Source organism: Aegilops tauschii, chromosome 2 (assembly GCF_002575655.3).
Source record: "Aegilops tauschii subsp. strangulata cultivar AL8/78 chromosome 2, Aet v6.0, whole genome shotgun sequence".
Lineage (NCBI taxonomy): Eukaryota > Viridiplantae > Streptophyta > Magnoliopsida > Poales > Poaceae > Aegilops > Aegilops tauschii.
This window is the reverse complement of record NC_053036.3, coordinates 529,794,511-529,818,353: the sequence shown is the minus strand read 5'-3', so window position 1 is coordinate 529,818,353 and position 23,843 is coordinate 529,794,511. Positions and strand designations below refer to the sequence as shown.

Sequence of the window (23,843 nt, the reverse complement as noted above, 5' to 3'; positions counted from 1 at the left end):
GGGCAGACTTTGTCGGCGCTGTTGTGGTCGTATGCGCAGTGCGGCGATGGGACAGACTGGGCGGTGGCGTCTTAATGCCTCGTGAAGTCTGGGCGGAGGCGGCGTCTAAAAGCCTCACAAATCGTGTTGGCGAAGAGAAGAGCCTGCAACTATGCTGGCGAAGAGCTCGTTGTTGTGGCCGTGGCGGCCATCGTCGGGTGCCTCGCCGTCTGCGCAGGCTAGCGATGGCGCAGGCCAAGCTGGACGCCTGGACGGCAACGCTGAACGGCGTGGGGGCAAATTGAATTTCTTGCCGCTAATTTAGCTTATTTCTTTATGTGTAGTTGAACAATCCATGCAGACCGGACGCGTCGTTTCCCTTTATGATTGTGCCTTTTGTTTCCTTCTACGTGTGTACTACTTGTGCGGGCATGGGAGGACGTGGGTTTTGGCAGAGTATCGTCCCTCAGGCGAAATTGGTAAACGCACTCACCGCTGACAATTAGTGTAATCTGGACGGTTAGATGTAATTAAGTGATTCTGATCGTGGAGTTGTAATTGGCTGGGGATGTTATGTGTAGATTAGGCTGGGTGCGTTTAGCGATGAATATTTTTTCTTGTTTAATAGTAGTAGAGATGATGACGGGGTGGAGATCATGAAGGTGGACCTCAACACCGTGTCGCCAAGGAAGAGGCCATGGTTCGAGAAGATGCAGGCCGACATGCTCAAGTTTGATGACAAGTGATCTATGGTGGCATGCGCCATCCTTTTTTGTATGCCAGCAACCACGGTCGAAATGGCGTGGTTGAACTTCTGACTTTTTGTGTGTTGGCATGTGCACCGGCCGCTGGCAAACGCGCCAGCAAGACTGTGCGATGGTTTTTTTGGAGGCTGGCATGGCGCCGGCATGAACTTTGGGCGGCGGCAGGCCGCTGGCATGATCTATGGTCGCGGCCTATTAAATTTGTAGACGGACATAAAATGGGCCACTTGCGTTGGGCGCACTGCCGACCCAAAAGGAAAACAGGGCAAACGTCGAGCGGACGACTGACCCAAACGGACAAAAAGCGGACAAAATCACCGTCCATTTGGGTCGGCACGTTGGAGTTGCTCTAACAAGCGCTTAGGCATGCTTAGGCGCTAGGTGATGGCCAAACGCCTCAACTTAAGGGTATGAACTATGATGGCATGTGGATACATATGCCCCATGAGAAAAAGTAGACTAAGGCAATTACATCGATTCTTTCCTCCCCAACCCAAGCTACTACTAGTGGGCCTCATCAATGAATTGAAAATAAAGACTTTCTACATGCATCTCTACTCTCAACTTAAACCTTTTTAACCTTTTACACCGGATCATATTTTTTCTCTTCAAACACCCGCCTTCTGCAGAGGATCCCACTTCCTCGTCCGAATCTATTTTTCTTGACATCCGATCCTACATGGCATACGAGACATCATTCTAGGGTTATGCATTAATTGGCCATGCCCTAAGGACATCTTTAGTGATGGGTGTTTACATAGGTGTCATGATGAAAAGACTAAATATTAAAATTTGAAAAAGTACCTAAGCGCTTTAGTTCTAACGGGCGGACACTAATTGGGCGTGTTAACTGAACTGGCAAGGCGTAAGTGCTTGGTGCCAGTTTTTTCGTCTGCGCCCCATATAACACCAGGATTCTACCCTAGCATCTATTTTGGTGCATGGCGTTGAAGATGCCCTAAGTGTAAGCCTAAGCAGGGCAAGCAATGAATTGTATGCATCGATATGTCAAATGGATCATATTTCAATTGTATTTGTTGGTAGTTAACTTATTTATGCCCTAAATTAATTTTGATATCCATATAAACCTCATACACACTCTGATAGTAAAAACTGTATTATCGCCTAGACCGTGCCCAGGACGCTTAAGCACAACGAAGGCCAACCGCCTCGCTTATACCTACCGCTTTTTTCATCCTTGATCCTCGCACTTTATTAATTTGAAACAAAATTCATACGGATACAAAGGGGTCATGTGGATGTAGAAGCCACAAGTGGCGACCCCGAGGAAGCAAAACATAAAATTTTACAAGATTGTGTGCCTCCGGATTCGAAACTCGGCCTTCGAACATAAAATCACAACTAACAAAACTTGATCTCCTCATATCTATCTCCTTCACAATTGTGACATGCGGGCCTCCTAGCCATTTTTTGATATCGTCCACAATTAGTTTGCAATCGCACACAATCACGAGATGACTCAAAGAGAAATCAACGGCTAGTGTCAAGGCCTCAGGACATGCTATGGCTTCAAGGCTTGTTGGATTATTCACTCTTGGTAGAATGACCGCAGAAGATATGAGGTAATTATCTTGTTCATCTCTGCACACTGCCGCAGCTGCACCCACACAACCATCGTGAAATAGTCCACCATCTACATAAATCTTTGTGTGGTTGTTCGGAAGAGGCTTCCAAGCATTTGATGTGTTGCATGAGCGCGTCTCCCCGGCATGGCGGTACTGGTGATCCTTTTTGGGCTATCCAACTCACTGATGAATCTTTCTATGAAGAGGCGAGTCGACATCGGACTTTGGTAACTGGCCTCATGCATTGCTTTTCTTCGTGATGTCCACACTGCCCAAAGGGTCACGGTCATCTTCACGAAGTCCGCATGCCATAACGATTCCATCATGTTAAAGAGCCAAAGCTTCACATTGGGTTCATGTGACTCAACAAATGTGCCCAATCAATTCTTTGTCGCCCAACACATAAACACATCACACAACAGTGCAGTCTATCAAAGAATGCCTCCAAGAATCAGCACCACCACAAATTTGGCAAATATCCGTGTCGCACATCTTCCTATGGTGACGCACATCCTTTGACGGAAGTGAGTGTTTTGCCATCCTCCAAAATAAGGCTCTGAAGTTACAGAGAGCCTGGGTGTTCCATAAAGATTTCCAACTATTCTCTTATGCCACGCCACTAGAAGTAGCTCCTCTCTGACCCAACAAATCACCCCTACATTTTCTTATACTGACCAACATGCAGTATGTCGATCTACCAGAAAACTATGCTTTCTTTTCAAATTGCCATGCCCAGAAATCAGTCAATGGAGTTGTGCAAAGGGGAGTGTTCTTTATCGCCTGAGCATTGTAGGGGAGAAAATATGTTGCAACTTATTATCTCTCCACACAGCCGAAGTGTTGTCAATCAGGTCACTGATAAATATAGGAGGATCGCTAGCCAGACAAGCAACTAGTCTCATCGATGCGTCTCTCAGGATCCAGTTTTTCGTTCATACCCTCGTGGTTGTGCCGTCACCGATGCGCCCAATGAAGCCATGTAAGAGTGCATCTCTACCCTCCAAGATAGACCTCCACACTTGAAATGGGTGAGACCCTAGGTCGGCATTGAGAATGTCAACACTTGGACAGCAGACGACCTTGAGCAACCGGGCACAAAGAGATTCAAGCACGGTGAGAAGGCGCCATGATTGCCGAGCCAACAAAGCTAAGTTCAAGAGCTCGAGGTCCCTAAACCCCAAGCCGCCACATTTCTTCGGTTGAGTCATAGATCTCCAAGAAACCCAATGTGGTTTTCTCTACCCCTCTCTGTTTCCCCAGAAGAACTGACAAATAAGCTTATCCATTTTTTTCACACAGAACCCTTGGCAACTTAAAGCATGACATTGAGAAAACCGGAACAGCTTGCCATACCGATTTAATTAGATTTTTTTGCCCGCTGCTGGGAACAGTTTTTTTTTGAGCAAATGCTGGGAAGTGGCCAAGTGGGAACAGTTTTTTTTTTTGAGAAAATGCCGGGAACAGCTGCCTTTGCTCAAAAAAATAAAAATAAAGCTAACCGGGCCTCGCGGACGGCATTGAGATGGGCTTCCTCCGTGACGGCGTGACCCGGCCCATGACCTTCTCGCTTTGCGCACCACCACAAAACCGACCGCTTCGTTGCTGAGTGCTGCGTACATCCCTCCCTCCCCAACCTGCTCGGCGCCGCCTCTCCTCTCCTCTCCCCTCCCGCCGCGCAGGGTTTTATTAGGGTTTAGCGGCGGCGGCGGCGGCGGCGACCGCGACGCCACCCCCATACCGCAGGCGATGGCTTCGATCGCGTCGCAGCTGCAGGCCATCAAGTCGGCCCTCGGCTCCACGCCGGAGTCGACTCGCCGGCCCATCACCCGGCCGTCCGTGCTCTTCGACGCCAAGGAGGCCGCCGACATCGACCTCCGCGCCATCCTCCCCATCGCCCTCTCTGGTGCCCACCCCTCACCCGACGAACACCTCTATCGATCTAAGCATACTGTTCCTTTGACATCATGTTTCCGTAGCTCCCTGTTCACTTGAACAACACTACCTTGGTATATTTGTTCGCTAGTTCAAGCGCGTATTACCAACCATTTTTCGATATGGTCGTTGGGCTCCTTGGTTATTCCAAATAATTGCCCCATGGTCACCCTAGCCCCTAGGAATTTATCCGTGATTCGTCAGCTGATAGAGTACACTGCACTGCACTGTGTACATCAGAGCTACTCCTGAAAATTTTCAGAATTCTTCTAACTTTCACATCAAGCTACGCTAGTTTCGCATATGGAGGACTTGCACACACGTTTATGTTCCCTTGCAGTAATTGACTCGAATTGTGATATGTAGGTTTGGAGCATCTTACTGGTGTGGACGAGAGGTTTGCGAGGTACAGTAGCACGCTATTCAGCCAGACTAGCCTTGAGGTCAACCGTGAGCAGCAAACTCAAAAGGAAAATGACAAGCTAAACAAGTCCATCTCCTCCTACCTCCGCCTTCTAGCTGGCTATCTGCAGCTTCCAGCTGCCCTCAAGACGCTCGAGTACCTTATCCGCCGATACCTGTATGTACCAACCTTTAGCTACAATTCATCCCTCCCCGCGAGCTCTAGCCCGTTCTTCTGTATCTGACGGAAATGTTCATGCAGGGTGCATGTCTACAACGTGGATGAGTTGCTGCTGTGTGCATTGCCGTACCATGATACACATGCGTTTGTTCGGATTGTGCAGTTGGTCAACTTAGGGTGAGTGTCAGAGGTCCTGGTTTATGCTTGGTTTGTTCCCTTCATCTTTTCAATTCACTCAGTGCTTGGTTGATTTTGTGCGTTCAGGAATAGTAAGTGGACCTTTCTTGATGGTGTGAAATCCTCGGGTGCACCCCCGCCCAGGAATGTTCTAGTACAGCAGTGCATCCGTGATACTTCTTTGCTGGAGACCTTTTCCAACTATGTAAGTTGGGCTGCCTTATTTTTTGTTGTAGTAGGATTATCCATTGCTTTTGAAGGTTTGTGCTTGATGTTTTTATCCATTACCAGGCGGCACCAAAAAAGGGTTTCCTTCATTCAAGGACAGTGGTGTGCTTTTGCACTGCAGTAATTGTGGAGTGCTTGGGAGCTATCCCCAAGCTTGATTCAAATATAGTGCAGAGGGTGGTGGGATATGTGTTCGACTCCCTTAATCCTGATATTGGGGCAGATCGAGATTATAAGGTTGGCTTGAAAGATGTGTAACTTATGTTATCCATTTATGCAAAATTGACATCTCAATGTTTGTTTAGCTATTCATTACGATTACAATGCTAAATAAAAATGAAGTCTGCATACTAATTTTTTATATTTTCTGAAATCCACCTTATGCTCTTTAAGCTATATCATTGTGATGGGTTCTTTTATAACCAGGCTGGCGCTCTGATGATTGTTGGAGTACTGGCAACACGAGCAACACTGGCACCAAAACTTGTTCAAGACTTAATTATCTTTGTTGCAAGGGCTGCACAGCATGATGCATTGGAGTCGGTTGATTTACCGTGGCTTCGTGTTACAGTAATGGCTATTATAAGTCTAGTTCAGGTTGGTCCATGACAACTTTCTTGTCACAAGTCCCCCATAAAATGTGCTTCTGTATATTAAGTATTAAACTCGATGCATCAATGATATAAAGGTTTTCTGTTAATGTTGCAGTCACAGTCTGTCCAAGAATTCCGTAAGAAGCCATTGATGATTCTAAAAGACATCAGGTAAGGCTTGCTTGTGGCTTCGGTTTACCAGATGGCCTATATATTCGGTTTCTTCTTAGCATTAGGCATTGGTTATTTGATGGCAATTTGTTTACAGGGATTTTTCTGGCGTCCTTTCTGTATTATCAAGTGAGTTCAACATTGAGAATTTTGTTAGGCTTTATGTTGAATCACTGGTTGACTGCAGGTAATTTGCTCATGTGATAACTGTGATTATTTTTGTATATTACTTTCATTCCATGACTCTGGAAACATGTGAACAGTACTAGTGATGAATCCTGCCACGTGCACCTTATTGAAACCATGGAGACTCTACCTATCAAGAACTTTGTTGAAAGGATTGTGCGGAAGGTTCTTGGAAACTGTATCAAGGCATCACGGGTCACCGACAATCCAGATATAAACCGCACAGGTAGTTATTGTATTTCTTGCAATTCTGTTTTAAACTGATCAATTATCCATACGTTGATGTGTGTGTGTGTGTATTGTACTCTCAGTAGTGCTTCATTATGAGAGATCATCTTCCCCTACCAATGTTCTATCTTTATAATCCTCAGGTATATGGGCAAAGAAGATCTTCGCTGCAATTGAAAAAAAGTATTCATGTGAGCTACGTGATGCTATCCGTAAATTTCTTGAGGTATAAATTTGTTGCTTATCCAGCTTCATATATTTCCTAGTTGTTTTTTTATTCTGCTCTATTTCATTATGAATGTTCTTCATTTCAAATTTGGAAGTCATTGATCTAGAACATCATTCTGCCAGGAATCTGAAATTAACTCAGTAAAAGGGGATTCTACTTCCAAGTTGCTCAGCTTAGTGTTTGATGAAAGCAAGAGCATGCCATCTGAAATTTCTGATGCTAACATCTGGTTCAGTCTGGATCACCCAAAGGTCTGATATGGATTTATTTTATGCAAATTTGTAGAGCTGCTAACCTTTGTTTATGTCATATTTGATGAATTGAATGCCACATAATTTACGTACCATCTTTTGGGAATTAGTTTGTTCCCTTCTCTGCACTACTAACTTTGTTCATCATGCAGGCTGTGGTCCGTCAATCTGCTCTCTCAAAAATTGCCAAGTCCGATATTTTAAAGAAAAATACTGCAAATCCACAGGTAATGTTTGCATCCTTTTTTGCAAATGTATCTGGTGCAGTACATGATACTCGTTCTATTTGAAGTTATTACTTCCCTCAAGTGTTGACCTGCTGGCTTGTGTTATTTATGTTTTCCTGCAGAAGTTTATAAATATGCAAGATGCAATAATACGCAGTTTGTATGATGATGATCTAAGTGTTGTTCAAGCTGCCTTATCCATAGAAGGACTAGCTGCTATCTCCAGTCCTCGTGGCCTTCTAAAAGCATACGATGATTTGCTCGTGAAATGCACCGACATCATTCACAAAGGTGGGCAATGTTCATTTGTTGGCCTCTTGATGAGTTTGTTTTATTATCTCGTGCAGAAATTTGTTGTGTAGCTTAGCTGCTAGAACTTCCATTTACGCATGAGGTTGTTAGTATGATTTAAAAATTAGGTTTAGAAAAATACAGTCAACATTGTTTGTAATTCAGTCCAGCATACAAAATCAAGGAATATTAAGGAACTGGGTTTACTGTTTCCCTCCTCTTGTTGCTAATGCTCGATACTATATCCATAGGAGTTACTAGTCAGTAAGTGACAATACTATTTGTTCTATGGTACTCTAGGTGGTTCAAAAGCATCAAAGGCTTGTGATGTTGCTGTTTCATGTTTGGAAAAGATGGTTATGGAATATCAGGTGCATCACATGGAACATGCCAAGGACATCGCTACAGTAGTATTTGGTCTTCTTATTGTTCACCCAAAGGTCAGCTTTTTAATCTTCTACTGTTTGCTTGCACCATTTATTTTCTTGCACATATTCCTCATTTTGAATGTTTAAATGGATGCAGACCTTGAAGGTAAACTTGAAGGCCTTGGAGCTAGCTAAGAAAATACAATGGGATTTCTATGCAAGTAGTCCTCTTGTTTATGAGCTCACTGCTCCTGAAGTGAAGGTGAGATTTCTTACCTGTCCTGATATGTCATGATAGATTCTTACTCTTTATATATCCATTTCCACATCTTCAGCTCTTTGCAGTCAAATGGCTAGATATGTAAAGCATGTATGAAATAACAAACATATTTTTCTGTAGATATTGCTATTGGGACATGCTACATTCGTTCTTATTTTCATATAACTATATATCTTATTATGTCATTGCAGAACGTGCCTTTGGAATCTATAGCCTCCATTAACATGAAGAACATCCAAGCTTTTGCTGAAACTTTTCTATCAAACCCAAATAAACATGTGGAGTGGTTGGCTGACTGTGGAAACCGAAGTAGCTTTTCTAGAACTCTGTTCTTACTCATAGTATTGCAAGCTCTGCTTATTCCTACTGAAGGTATATACATCTTCGCAGCTTTGCTCTTATCATTTCTGTTAGGACTTGTCATAGTTGTTTTACTAAGAATGTTACTCCCTCCGTCCCAAAATAAGTGACTCAACTTTGTACTAGTCATAGTTGTTTTTGCTAAGAATGTTACTCCCTCCGTCCCAGAATAAGTGACTCAACTTTGTACTAGTCATAGTTGTTTTTGGGACGGAGGGAGTAGTATTTATTGAGTATTATTGCGGTATTCAAATAAACTGCCCTATATACTCATGTTGTTCTTGCTTGTCAAGCTAGTTATTAGCATTCTTCGAAGTGATAGTTGGATGCAGTCTGACTTCTTTCTGAAATTAAATTTTATGTCTGAATCTTCTGTCACACACACGTGCGCACACCAATTACTTATTTTCTTCTCGCCCTCCAGTTTTGGATAAGCAGGTGAATCTGTGCCAAGTTTGTTTGCCAGCTCTGAAGAATGAATGGTCTCACATACAGCCAAAAGGCGATTGTATTGGTGATGAGGTGTTACTGCTTTACTCTACTATTGTTTATTCCATTTGTGGATGATTTACCCAATATTTACATGCCATACGTTTTGTTTTACATCACGCAGATCAGCATTGACAACCTTGAGAAGTGCATTACAGAGCTAGTGAAGCATATTTTCAATAATGACACAGATGCATTGAATGCTAGAATTCTTGTCTGCATATTTTGGGGTCTGCTAAGGGTCCAGTCTTCCTATGTTAAGCAGAATTCTATGGTGTGTTACTGCTTACCAAAATGAATAAATCTGTATCTGTTTTCCTTGTTGTGACTTCTGAGAGTATCTCATGTTCTGTTCTCACTTTGTGGTGTATGCAGATTGATGCTGGTGAAAATACAGCGCTTGATGATTTGTTTATGTATTTCATCACATCACCTGACAACAATATCTTTCAGAAGCACCTACAGTATCTGGTGGCTAACTGCACAGGAGCACCTATTCAATTTATCTCAAAGTACCTTGTGGATGAAGGTTGCTACACTAATTTCTATTTTTAGGTTATCCTGTTACTGTACAAGAGCTAAACATATGATATAAAGTTTAGACAACATTTTATTCTGGTATTTTCTGTTGCCTAATATTTGCTTTTACTAAACTTGTATTTTAGTGCCTAGTTTCTTTGACATTGCATAATTAGCTCACTTCGGTTGGTTTATTCATGTTCCTGTTTTTCCTTTAATGGTTACTTACTAGTTAGATTGTTGTTTGATTGCACACTCATTTCTCTTCTTACTAGTTAGATTGTTGTTTGATTGCACACTCATATCTCTTTCTCTGCACTGTTTATGATATTTTTTAAATTTTGATGTAGGTTTGTCTGCTGGAGTTCAAGCAGAGAGTCTTCTTGTGCTTGCGTCAATTTGTTCAACGTGTGCTTTATCTGAAAGTAGTAGTATGGATGAGAGCTTGTGTATGCAGCTTCTACGTTTGTTCCCTTCTCTTATTGTCCCTCTTTCCCACGAAAATAAGGTACACAGTGTTCTGTTACGTTTTCTCTATCGCATCACAATCTGTGAGCTAGTTCCTTTTTGTGTTGACTAGAGTTCTCTTGGTTATTGTATTGAGCAAGTTCGTTACTCATATTGTAGGATGTAAGGTCCTCTGCTATGAAATTTATCGAGGGCCTGTCTTTGGTGTGGCAGCGCTTGAGCACTTCGGTGTCCAAAAATGGTATGCTAGCCGTATATTTTCTTCATTCTTAATTCCCACTTGAGGAAATTTGATGCTGATCTTTTTGGTCATTAATTACAATCTACAGGAAACAACGGCAAATTCCCCATGTCATCTCCAGCCTTTGGTGTTTTCCTCGAGTCATTGGCCAACCAAAAGGCCATGATATCCTCAGATGCGAGATTTTTACCTGCTTATATTTCATCAATGCTTAGCCCAAGTCAAGATCTGATGGTTCCTGAGAATCTTCATGAAAGGTTATTTGATCTCTTGTGGAACATCTCACATGTTATTAAATGTACATTGTCTCGTCACATGAAATTCCTATTATCTCTAAAAAAGATGTATTGGTCATATGTTCTTCTGTAATCAACTTTGGCATGGGTATATTCTTAAAACCAACCTTGAGATAGTATCCTCGCTTGAATTACCTGGGGGATTGTTTAAACGGTGAAGTGATCAGGTCATAAGCATGTGATTTGACAAATCAGATGTGTGTACTGTAAGTGTGGTAACAAGAAAGTGGAGCAACCAGAAATAGTAGCATTCTGCGGACATGCGAGGATTTTCTGAAGATTTGAACGTAACATTTTTTATAACAGCATACCATAGGTTTATCGTCAAGAATTAATTGCATTTAATGGAAGCACACGTGTGTCTATTTTGATAGGGATGTGTAATAAGCTCGTGTGTCTCTTTTTTCAGAATTGATCAGCCGACCAAAGATGCTATCCTTAATTTCATCTTGCACTCTTCTTTGAAGCTCTCTCCTTATGGAAAGGTTAGTTTCTTCTGCAGTGTTGGTAAATCGATCCAGCTTGATATGGCATACATGTCAACAGAGTATCAAACCCCACACACCATAATATTCACTCACATCATCCTTGTCACTCAATACCACACAAAAGCTGAAAACTAGTAAATATGAACAACCCTTCTGTTAGATTTGGATGTCAGTTGATATTATAATGTTATTGCAGCTGATGGTTCTGTCAGCCCTGAAAGGAGTAGGAAGCATTTTATTTAAGGCAGAAGAGGTTAAATCTTTGTTCTTGTATCTTCTGGACCGTCGTAGTCAGCATCAAAGTGGGCATGATTCTAAGCAGATCCTGACTACTCATGAAACACAAATATTGTGCTTGCTTTTGGAGGTAATAAATACATCCGTTCAGCAGGACTGCCTTAGTTCATATTTGTTGTGGGTGTGTTAATTACTATCATTCTGTAGGTTTTGTTCGCAGTGGAAGATCAAACAAATTTTGGTTCTGAGACATTTGAGGCTCTATTGAAAGCTTTAAAGGTGAACAAACTTTCAATCAAGTGAAAATTACAAATATATCTGCTGAGATTAACTTTGACATTATGCAAATCTGCTGAGATTAACTTTGACATTATGCAACTTCAGGTTGATGGTTTGTCTCACGAAGATCCTGTTGCCGTGATGCCATGTCTAACTGCCCTGCAAAATCTTCAACCAGTATTCTTTGAAAATTTGAAGAACGATACTAAGGTTTATGTTTGCCCTATAATTTTGTATGCCATTGTTCGCTTGGTGAAACTTCAGTTATTCGCACATTTAAGTTGAAATATAGGGACAACATTGAATGGGCTAGTTTACATTCAACATTGAATGGACTTGGACCTAGTTGGTGGGATTATACATTTACCCAACCCATCTGAGCATGTACTGGAATTTCGGGAATTTCATTTATTGAGCACACCAACATAGGCATCATGTACATTGTAGTTCTGCAAAAAAGATGGTATTTTAGCAGTAATTCATGGTCTTCCAATCTGTGCAATCATTGATGTGAACCAAATTGGTTTCTTGTGCTCCTACATTAACTTAAATAGAAGTTCTCTACAATAATCATGGTGTGCTGATGTAACAGTCAGTAATCATGTTTCCTGGGTTTCTGCTGAATGCGGCAGCAAATTGTTTGCCAAGTGTTGGATTGAAGCTCTCTACATGGAACTATCTTATTTTCTTGTGTAAACAAGTACACTAGGGGTCTGTTTTGAAGGGGAGTATTTCTTGGTAAAATTTTGGTATTTAGTTTGGGAAATTTGCCAAGAGAACTACCATTCTTCCAGACAGTGCTTGAACAAGTTATTTCTGCCTGTTACCATGTACTAGAGCATTCTTATTTAACTAGTCACACGATCTTTCTTGGCATTTGTTTTGTTCACAGATTGTATATACGATCATCTTTCACATGCTTGTATTGTTCTGGCATGTGATTGATCTCAATTCCTTTCTGCCCATATCTTTCTCTCTGATCTATTATTGTCTTTCCCTTCATGTGGTATTAAGATAAACTAAACTTGAATGTATTCTCACTTTTGCAGGATAAAGTATTTGGGCTACTTATTTCTCTGTTTCGAGCTGAGAATTTGGAAATTCGAAATGCAACACGAGATGCTCTACTGCGAATTAATGTTTGTATCCATATCCTGTATTCTATTTATTTCATTCATATTCACTTATTTTGGCCAAGCAAAATTAGTGTGTCAGAGGTCCAAACACACCCATTAATGTACGAAAAAGATCTATCTAATGCTCTGAAATCCGGTGTAAAACGTATTTAAATCTGGTTGCTTGAACACAGCAGTTGTCACTCTTTCAGCACCAAACTGCCTTTCCAAATGTTGTACTTCTGTTTCCTTTTCTTAAGATGAGCATAGGCTTGTAACTATGTACACCTGAATGGATTCTTTTCAGAGTTGCTATTTGTTAACAATTCTCCCAAGTGTTTGCATGTATTTTCGTGCATGCTGTTTGTACAATTTTTGTATCACTTTTAATCATTTTTAGCTGATTTCTAATTCAACTCATGACAGGTTCATGCCTCCACTTTTGTGAAATTTATTGAATTGGTTGTAGCGCACGGTGATGAGAGAGGAAATCCAAAGAGAATAAAGAGATCAGAGAATCTTAACCGTGATAACCATTTTGAAGAGTATTTTGGAGAACACCCTGTGTCTTCTATTCTCGTTTCTCTTCTGGATATTCTTTTTCTTATGAAGAATGTGAATGAAAGGTCTGGCACTATAACACTTAATTTTAAAAAATCTATGTTCTGTAGTTCTGATATGCAATTCTAATATGCTGTCATTTTTCATGCAGGCTATGTTTACTCCAACCACTTTGCCAGATTCTATCAAAGCTTCTTTCCGATCAATGGATTTCAGGGATAGTTTGTCAATATAACAAAGGCTCTTCTGAAACTCTTGATGTACCCAGTTTTGTAAAAGAAACCCAGCAGTTGGTACTGCTGACACTCAAAGATATCATTGATACACTACAATCGGGCTACCAAGTAATCTACTAGACTGATTTATAACCTCTTACTCTTGCTATGTTGTAAAAACTTGGACTTCTGTTTTTTTTTATTTCATGAAAATTTGTGTTTCTGCAGGATAATCTGCTCAACAATGGAAATGTAAACCTCCTTATCAATTTCATAAGGTCCACGGAGGATGTAGGAACTCGTAATCATGGATTGTCGTTGATTGCATCCTTAGCAAAGGCATTCCCACAGCTGGTTTCAGAAAATATTATTGATCTGTTTGTTGCTATTGGGGATGCAGTGAAACAGGTTTGTTCAATTTTCCGGGGGCAATCTGAGCCTAGTGCAGTTTGCTATCCATGGACCTTCTTGAAGCATTTCTTTAGTTTGTACTCCCTTCGTCAAAAGTTGTACTAATGTTGAGACACTTATTTTGAGACGGAGGGGGTTCACCTTAATTTTTGCTAACCAATTCGTACTAGTAAGCCTATCAGCTTGAAGGAATTTTCCCCACGGGGGTTATTTGGTTTGTAGGATTGTATCATGTAGGAGTACTTTCAAGGATTCCATTGCACTACATTTCGTAGGAAAATTTCCATTGACTCAAACCTCAAAGAATACATTGTTTTTGTTATGGTGCAACCAAACAAACTTTATTTAAATTTAACTCTAAGATTCAAGTGAGCGTCACATTGCTATCATATGTTTGGAATCTTGTGAATCAAAAGAGGCCCTAAATGTTAGCGTAGGTTGTTTATTTTTTTGAAGCGAATCAAACAGGATCTTTATACTTGTTTTTTTTTAAAGCTTCTGAAAGTTAATGTTGTTTTATATTCTTTGCATTATCCCTCACTTAGCTTGTCCTATACACACTTAACCCTTTTTCTGCATTTCAATTTTGAAGGAGGATAGCCACTCGCAACATGTTATGGAGGATTTATTATCTGTACTAGTGCCATGTTGGCTATCAAAGACCACAAGTATAGAAAAGCTTCTTCAGGTTCTCTATTTTTCTTTGACGTTCTCTGTTGGCTTATACATTTTCCTGTGAATATAACAATATTTAATGGATTATGCATATTTATGTTTCTGCAGATATTCATTAAATCTTTGACTGATGTTGCCGAACATAGGCGTGTGACCCTCATGATGTACCTTTTGAGGACCCTAGGTGAAAATAGTTTGAGTACCGTGATCATGTATCTATTGTACACATTGATTGAGCGGGGTTCACACTCTCTTTCGAAACACAAGAAGAGTCATTGTGTCCTATCCTTGAGTGCCATGTCACAGGAGTGGGAATATGGTCTGGCAGTCAATATGACGGGCCAATGTTCCTATAAATTATGGTTTCCTTGTCTGTGTAAGCTACTACAAGAAATCAAGGTGCATCAGAAACAAGTTTTACTTCCTATGCTACATTTGGCGTTGCAGTTTATTCTACTTAAGCTGCAAGATACAGAGTTGAGATTTGAGCTTGAAGCTGAGGAAGCTGCTAATTCTATCCAGGTATTTCATTTGGTCGAAATTGTGGCTTTGTTGCTTTTCTGTTGTTGTTATTCCTATTTTAGCTCTGTCTGCTCCAGTTAGAACTCCTGTTGTTTTATGCATTTCTATCAAATAGTGTTTTGCCTTAAAAAAATCGTATTCTTGATTTATCCATTCCTTATTCGTATTCATGGCTGTTGTAGAATTCTCTTGGAACACTCATGGAGGAAGTTGTCTTGTGCACTGTGTCTGTCAAAGACAAAAAAGGGGACATTTCTGGTGATATTCTAAAGGAAGTCAGGAACAATTCAAATACTGTTCTGAAAATAATTACGGGATGGATGCATGCTTCAACATATTTCAAAGGAATTACTCGGTTGTTAGAACATCCAGAAGGTCTTGTGAAAAGAAAGGTATCTTTGTTGTTCTGTTCATTGATTATGTTCTTTAAAGCCAACTTTGCCCCACTTGACTGCCCCTGTACTTTGTAAACAGACACTTGGAATATTGTGTGAAACTGCAAGGGTGAATAACATGGTCCAGAACAAGCAAAGGAAAGCAAGAAAACTGAAGCGCAGCTCTCTGTCTACTGCACTCCAAGTGGACAAGAGCTCTTGCCCTTATTTCAGCGAGCTGTGCTACAAGATTCTAGAGTTGATTGATAGAGAGTCGGACACATCTGTGAAAATTGCTGCTATTTCTTCACTCGAAACACTAGCGAAAGAATATCCCTCTGAAAATCCTGCATATAGCAAGTGCCTTGCGACAATCATTAGTCACATCAGCTCTGGTGATTCTGTCACTTCTTCCGGGTTAATAAATACCGCAGGGTCTCTGATTAACGTGCTAGGATCAAAAGCATTACCTCAGCTTCCACTTATCATGAAAAATATGCTGCAGAGAGCACATCTAGTGTCATGTTGCCCTAGTGGAAAATATGCTCATGGTTCTCCGAGAACTGATGCCAGCCTTTCAAACCAATCTGTAAGTATGTTGCTATCCGTACTTACAACTATTCAGGTGATTGTGCAAAAGCTTGGGGAATTTGTTAGTCCATATTTGGAAGAAATACTGGATCTCGTGATATTGCATCCTGAATGTGCTACTCAAATTGATTCAAAGTTGGATGTAAAAGCAGCAGATGTTCGGGGCCTACTGACCGAGACAGTTCCAGTATGTTCCTTCTAAACATATCATGTATTGTTTTCTCAGTGATATGATGGACAATTAATGTGCTTTATATTCCGAGTCTAATGGAAATATTTGTATTGCAGGTTCGGCTTATTCTTCCACCTTTACTGAATTTGTATTCTAGTGCTACCAAATGTGGAGATGCAAGCCTGTCATTGTCGTTCCAAATGCTTGCAAATGTAGTTGGTACAATGGATCGGCTGGCTGTAGGAACTTACCATACAAAAATATATGAACACTGTTTGGAAGCTCTTGATCTCCGTCGTCAGAATCTGGACTCCTTGAAGAATATAAATTTAGTTGAGCAAAGTATTATCCACACCATTATCACTCTTACGATGAAGCTTACCGAGTCCACTTTTAGGCCTGTTTTCCTTCGTACTCTTGAATGGGCAGAGTCTGAAGTTGATCAGTCAACATCAAAGAGAAGTATGGACCGTGCAATTGTTTTCTACAAGTTGGTCAACAAGCTCGCTGAACAACACAGGTATTCCTATCACATTGTGTATTGGCAAATCACCGAACAACATAAATGGTTTTCAGACCTTGCGTCTTTTGCTGGAAATATTGAAACCCGTGTCAATGATTTGCCTGATGTTAGTTTGTTCAATTTGCGCATATGAATTTGCTTCTTATCTTGTTTATATCATTTGTCTATGAAGGTCCTTGTTTACACCTTACTTCAAGTACCTACTTGAGGGATCGGTACAATATCTATCAGAAGATGGTGTCTTGATCAGTTCCAAGCGAAAGAAGAAGGCTAAACTTGGAGACGATATAGTCAAATATAAGGATAGTTTGTCAGGACAGAAGCTGTGGAACTTGAGAGCACTGATACTGAAATCATTGCACAAGTGCTTTCTTTACGACAATGATCAGAAGATCCTAGATTCCTCCAATTTCCAGGTTAGTTTCTTTGTATTATTTATATATGGGTCTACTGTCTACAGGTTCGCACAAGATCAATTTCATATCTTGCATGCTTTTGCCAGCCAACAAAAAATTATAATGTGCTAGGCAAATGTCCTTCTGCCTTGTTTTGATGTCATAATCAGGTGGTAGAAAGGGCATCCTTTAAGTTGCTTGTAGCATAACCAGGAAATGTTTCTTATATTCTTTGCCCGTTTACCTTCTCTGCTCCTGATAATCTTTTCATTTTGATTGTGACATTTTTTGTTTATATCTTGGCTATCTGCAGACTCTTTTGAAGCCCATTGTTTCTCAGTTTGTTGCGGAACCGCCTGAATCTCTTGATTCAGTTCCAGACGCTCCATCAGTTGAGGAAGTGGATGAAATTCTTGTCTCATGCTTGGGACAAATGGCAGTGACTGCGCGATCAGATGTTCTGTGGAAGCCTCTTAACCATGAGGTAGGAACCAAGCAATACACGAGTACTTCTTGAATTGTAGCAGCTAACTGAACTAATTGATAACTATTTGGTGATTTCTTATAATACACTCGAATCTCGTAGCAATATTTTAACCAGAGACCAGACCAAAGACTTGCTGGTGCTAACTGGCTTAATTTTGTCATTGTTAAACTGCAGGTGCTGATGCAGACAAGGAGTGACAATGTCCGCCCTAAGATGCTGGGCCTGAAGGTGGTGAGGTACATGGTCCAACACCTGAAGGAGGAGTACGTGGCTCTGGTCCCGGAGACCATCCCGTTCCTGGGCGAACTGCTCGAGGACGTCGAGCTTCCTGTCAAAACGCTGTCCCAGGAGATACTCAAAGAGATGGAGACCCTCAGCGGCGAGAGCCTCCGGGAGTACCTGTGATCTCTCCCCAGAGTCCTCGCGCCAGTGAAGTGAACTAATACGCAGCCCCTGCTGGTAGTCGCTTTGATCTTGCTTCTTCTTGTACGTAAACTACACATGATGGATGGCTTCGAGTTGAACTATCGCTTTGATCTTGCTTGTTGTTGTATGTAAACTACACAGGATGGATGGCTTCGAGTTGAACTATTTTGTTGTTTATACATGTGTGAGCTATTTAATTCTTCTGTCCGGGCCTTGCTACTGAATGCTTATTCTAAACACCGACGTGTGAACATCGGGCTCCTACTGTTGGTCGTTTACACTGTATGTATGCTCAACTGTCATGCACTGTCAGAGTTGGTTGGCTGTACTGCGGTGCAGAGTGACTTTAGGGACTGTGCAACATGCACGGTGGTAAAGCACGTGCCAGGAACATGAGCACATGGAGGCCTCTCGAGTTCTGTAGATTTCTTCATGTGCTCCCGGTAAATCCAGTTGCTATATTCTGTGAACGCTGTGGCGGAGTCAAGATCGCGGAATTGTTTATCCAGCCAGCTATACGGATCACGCGGAATCAGCTTCTGACACTGTCATCGCAAGGTGGCGTTTCCCATCAGATGGTGATGGATGACCACGGCCACATGGTGGCCGCCTGATCTCTTCTGTGGCATGTCTCTTTCACATACTGAACACTGAACCCAGATTTGGCCCTTAGCCAAGGATTTCTGTAGCCGGTGTTAAAACAAATAAAAATTTACCAACTCTAGGTTTTACTCTCCTCTGGGCCAAAATTGCAAAACTGCGTTTTCAGACCCAGCGAGTCGTACTGTTCTTGTGACCACGGTGCCGGTGTAAATGGTTAAAAGCCAGACGTTTTAGCACTGAAAGGACATGGGAGGGTAGATTCAACAAACATTGCAGGTAGCCGTCCAGTCCTACAGACACTAGAGCAGAGGTTGGCATGCATGTTTGGGTCCGGCCAAAAGGCCAACGTTTGAGGCCGGCAATCCAACAGTAAAGAGATGTCGACAAGAAGATGTCGCCGCTTAGTGCTGCCAAAAGGGGCGACACCCCCCGTTGATCGGTGCCCATTTGGAACAAGGAGTCACATACAACAGCCAGGAAAGTGACCTTGTGAGTGACCAGTGCAAACAACCACCTCCGCAAGTTCAAAAGATGAAGGATCCATACATAGTGATCTAAACGTTCTTATATTAGTTTACAGAGAGAGTATAATTCAGGTGAGGTCTACAGAATACAGTCAGAAGAACCTTACGCCTCATTTGTCGAAAGCTTGAGCTTTAAAGTCCACGGAAGCTATACAGACCGGTAACCCCCTATCACTCTCCAGTTCTGGTAGTACAAACCCTCTATGAAATAACAAACGGGTAATACACTTATAAATACTAATACTACCCTGCTGCTGGTATATAGTTTAACACCTTCTAATTAGTACGCGAGTAATCCGACATTCGGCGTGTTTCGGTCACCTTGATATCTCCTCCAGCCTCTTCAGGATCCGTTTCGAGTCCGGTCTCAAGGACGGCGAAGGGTTGCAGCAAGCCGTCGCGAGCTCGAAGAACGCGTTGAGCTTCGCCTCATTCCCTGAGTTCTTACTCTGCTGGATCAGCCCGGAACCGAACGCGTCGGCGATCTTCCTCTCGAGGACCAGATCCTTGAACGAGGCGGGCAAGTGGATGTCACGCGCATTCGGGCTGTCATTCGCCGCCTCCTTCTGAGCAAGCATTTCCAGCAGGATCACCCCCAGGCTGTACACGTCGCTCTCCCTCGTGACCTCCCTCATCTTGATCAGCTCAGGGGCCTTGTAGCCTTGCACCGCGGCGGTCTCGAGCATGTCCTGCGCGGCAGCGGGGTTCAGCAGGAGGTAGAGCCCGAAGTCTGATACCCTGGGCTGGAAATCGGCGTCGAGCATGATGTTGCTTGTCTTGAGGTTGCCATGGATGATCGGCTTCTGCGATCTTGTGTGAAGGTGGTCCAGCCCCTTGACGATGCCGATGGATAGCTTGCAGATTATCTCCCATCTCTGTGAATCATTGATTCCCTCTGCAGGTAAAATTTAAACGGGAAATGTCAGACAGTCCAGAGAATGCATGGAGTTTTTTTGTTTAGATGCTAGTATATCATGATTTGAGATCTGACAGTAACTAGCAAAGTTACTGACGTGTTGACACCAGTAGTGGGAAAATCTCATGGTAAGAGCGGACTGGCAGTCCAACGTAAAGGCCGACACATTTTCAACTCAATCGTGCAGTACAATATAAATGCAATAGAGTCATAAAATTTGAAACTGTTCAAACCAGAACCTTGTGGTAGGGAACCAGCTTGCAATCGTACAAGAAATGTAGCAGCATAGAGGACCATTTGGACATGTCCTTTTCAAACCCTCAAAAAGATCAAATACACCTCAAAAGTTATTGACAACAAAAGGTCAAAAACCACAGAAATTGTTTTCTGTAAAAGATAATCATCATCTTTATTAGTCTTTCTCAATGTGATCAATTGATGGATCAACACATAACACATGTCCAATAAGAGCATATAATTCAACAACTCCACTGAAAATGAGAGCTGAAAGATGCAGGGAGCACAAACAGCTCAGAAAAATCAACCTCATAAATGCCATAAAAGTAGTCTTGCAAACACTTCATATAAGAAAGCATTTCTCTTTTTTTTTTCAGGGAAGAAAGCATTTCTCTTTAATAATGAAATAAATCGTTAAATATGCTAGGAATTAAATGTTTCCCCAGAAACACTGATTTGATATATAACTGAACAACACAGATCAACACCGAAAATCAAATGAGGTTGCTACAGGTGACCCAATGTTCATATGTCCTTCAGAAACATGAAGATCATGCTAAGCAAAGTGTCCCAGCCAACAACTCCGACCAGTAAAAGTTCACAAACACCTTTATTAACTATTGAGCTGTCCCGTTGTCTAGTAAACTTCACGACAAAAGTACAAAGTGTAGCAGTGAAGAGACATGACTAAAGGTAACAAAAATCACTCTGCAAGGCTGTTGCTCAATCCTTGCAGCATTATTGGAAGTACGCATTCGTGCTAAATCTGAATCAGATGAGCAGAATAATCGATCAAATCAAAGAGAGATGGTTTTCAGTTAATTTTCTGGGAAACCAGAGACGAGCCAGAGCTAATCATGATGGCACATAAATCATCAAATTTACTACAGTTTCAGCTAATTATGACGGAGTATTTCGCAGGATTAGTCTTACTCAAGGTAAACTTGGCTTGAAAGCAAGGCAGTGGAAGTAATTGCACGCTATGGAGCAACGAAAGTAAAGGGCAAACCTTGCAAGAAGCGGCGGAGCGAGCCGGCGGCGTAGAAGGGGTGCACGAGCAGCTTCTCCCCACGCGGGCCGACGTAGAGCGCGCGGATCGGCACGAGATTCGGGTGCTGCACGGCGCCGAGCAGCCGCGCGGCGGCCGCCGCCTCCTCGGCGCCCGCGGAGCAGACGGGCCGGAGGAACCGGAGCAGCGCCACGGCCTCGCCGGCGCTGAGCCCGGCGCGGTAGAGCGTGCTGTGCGCCGACTTGGCGACCACCTCGCCGGGCGCCTCGAGGATGGCGGCCACGGTGAGCCCCTCGCCGCCGGGGAACGTGAGCAGCTCCTCCCCGACGCCGGAGCCGTAGGCGCTGGACCCGCCCGCCTGGAAGCGGTCGGCCCTGGCCCCGTGCGAGGGCAGCACCGCGCGGCCGCGGCGGCGGCGGCGGCGGTAGCAGCGGACGGAGTAGCAGAGGAAGAGCGCGACCACGACGCCCAGGACCGCGAAGAGGACGGCATTGACGAGCTTCCTCGGCATTGCTCCGCTCCGGCGGCGCGCTCGGCTCCGGGGAGCAATGGGGGAGGAATTCCCGGGGGATTATACGGCGGATTGGTAGGGTTTGGTGCCCTCGGGAGAAAGTTTGTGCTTGGGCGCTCCCTCCTCCTTTCCCTGCCCCTTTTCGTGATTCTTTCCCTTGCGGTGGAGATCTCTCTCTGCTGGCTGGCTGCTCCCTTTTGTTCTGCTTGTGTGTTTGTGTGTGTGTGTGACAGTGTCAGCTAAGCTAATGGTGGTATTCTTTGGGGTAATAGTGGGGTGGAAGCTAGCTTGAGATGCTTCTCGTCTTGAGGGAGAGCGATGGATCCATTCTCTTCTTTTGCTTGCTTGGACTTTGGGTTTTATGTGGATGTGGATGATAAGTGCGTTCATGATGGCAATGGACGTACGTACCCATGAATAGTGTGGGCAATAGGGCCCTAAATCTGTGAGGCCCCTAACTTCATAATTGCGTGCGTCATCGAGTACACTTGATTACCTCATGTCATGTGGATGTGGCACTATAGACCCTATGTCTGAGCCAGAGTAGGGCCATGTGATGGCTAGCCCGGCCAGGTTTAAAATATTCTAAAGGTTGTCTGACGAGTGATGGCATGTAAAAAGAAAAATCGGTTAATCCCTGAAAGAAAATTTGTATTTACTCCCCTGTTAACTTTTTACAAGATGTTTTTAGAGTCCGAAAGAGTGTCGAAAAACGTCCTATATTAAGTTATAGAGGGAGTAGATCCTAAACTTAGATGTTAAACATTTGTGTTGAGGTTTTATTGTGCAAACAGTTCGCCATGATTATACCCTCGGCAATGGTGAATCCACCCTGTAGATGTGTGGTCAGCTGAGCTCGGAACCTTTTAGCAAACCCTTCATATGCATGATAGCATGTTATAAAAGAAAAAAAAATTAAAACTATGTAAAATATGTGATGAGCGTATCTTTGAAACTATGGGGTCATCATCCTGCCGCCACCAAGAAAAAGGTTGCATGATCGGTAAAACACCATGCAACGTAACATTTAGATCTTGAACATTTGTGTTGACGCTCTATTGAGCGAATCTTTCGCCACCGTTGTACCCTAGGAACGACAAGTGGTGGGAGGAGTGATCTGGGGAGTACAAGGAAGAAGGGGAGGAGGTGGTTGACCGGTGATGGCAATGTTGAGGGCGATGTTCACCCCTTAGTGGCTAAAACTAATGCTAGATGGGCAATATGACGCACATGCACAATAGATGGACGCTTGATCAGTCATTGGCACCGGAGAAAAATTTGGTCGAACAAGAGGAACGGGGCTCCACTCGTGGTTGTCGTCTATTTTGACATAAGGTTTTGTGCAATATTTGGTTATTTAAGTGAATAGCTACAATGGTGCAAGAATTGTTGTTAAGTACGGCTGATATGCAAGATGCACGTGTCAGCTAGCTACAATAACCTTCACTCCTGTTCTTTATAGGTTATAATCTCCCTGCAAAGCTCACATGTTGGCACATATCCGGAGGCGGAGCCAGGGCTCCACGGTCCTAAAACCCAGCTTTCATCCTGGATTGATGCAGCCAGTGCAATGACGACTATAGATTCAACCGCCGATTAGGAAGAAGTGATTGGAAACGTGCAGGAAGGGATGACGAGGGGAAAAGGAATCGTAGACCTGGCTGGCAGAGGAATAAGAAGGAATGTGAAGACGAATATTTATGACCCCGGGGACGTAGTGCATGCGGTGAGTTGGTTCATGTCGATGTGGAATGACAGCGGGCAGATCCACGAAGATCGTTTTGACGGATGAACAGTAAATCCAAAATAAATAATAAATAAAATGTAATTTAAAAAAAATTGTGGATGTTCTTTTAGTGTAACAAGTGTGCTTGTCAATTCTTATGTGAAACGGATTACGGTGCTTTGTCGGTAAAAAAACAAAAATAAGTATAACATTTAGAGGTAACATTTGTCGTTTGATTTGTTTTTTCTTTATACATATCAAAGTACTTAAGTTTTCCTTCTAAAAATTTACAGGTAGCATTTTGGTGTGACAATGAACACATCTATTTTTTAAAATGTTTTTAACATTTGCAAAAAACATTTTTGGTGGGCTATGCTCCCAAGAGCTGAATTTGATTTCC

General features: G+C 42.6%; 2 protein-coding genes across 2 annotated transcripts; one reads left to right on the top strand and one right to left on the bottom strand.

Moving 5' to 3' along the window:
* The first annotated feature begins 3,938 nt into the window (after nt 1-3,938).
* Nucleotides 3,939-18,120, top strand: LOC109761914 (uncharacterized protein At3g06530). The gene is made up of 38 exons (XM_020320724.4): nt 3,939-4,232; nt 4,628-4,841; nt 4,926-5,021; nt 5,109-5,226; nt 5,313-5,486; nt 5,676-5,846; nt 5,958-6,013; nt 6,111-6,200; nt 6,277-6,425; nt 6,571-6,653; nt 6,779-6,907; nt 7,060-7,134; nt 7,257-7,425; nt 7,726-7,865; nt 7,951-8,055; nt 8,265-8,445; nt 8,858-8,955; nt 9,047-9,196; nt 9,298-9,451; nt 9,792-9,949; nt 10,069-10,150; nt 10,239-10,407; nt 10,856-10,931; nt 11,131-11,301; nt 11,379-11,450; nt 11,556-11,660; nt 12,500-12,589; nt 12,992-13,191; nt 13,278-13,470; nt 13,570-13,749; nt 14,345-14,440; nt 14,536-14,949; nt 15,132-15,341; nt 15,424-16,101; nt 16,203-16,606; nt 16,782-17,025; nt 17,318-17,488; nt 17,666-18,120. The coding sequence occupies exons 1-38, from the start codon at nt 4,076-4,078 to the stop codon at nt 17,894-17,896; spliced, it is 6,453 nt and encodes a 2,150-aa protein (XP_020176313.1). The 5' UTR covers nt 3,939-4,075; the 3' UTR covers nt 17,897-18,120.
* Nucleotides 18,121-19,043: 923 nt separating this feature from the next.
* On the bottom strand, nt 19,044-22,010 carry LOC109761916 (putative kinase-like protein TMKL1). The gene is made up of 2 exons (XM_020320725.4): nt 21,207-22,010; nt 19,044-19,939 (listed from the first exon to the last, which is right to left on the bottom strand). Exons 1-2 carry the CDS (start codon nt 21,715-21,717, stop codon nt 19,362-19,364), a joined length of 1,089 nt encoding a protein of 362 aa, XP_020176314.1. The 5' UTR covers nt 21,718-22,010; the 3' UTR covers nt 19,044-19,361.
* Nucleotides 22,011-23,843: the final 1,833 nt, after the last annotated feature.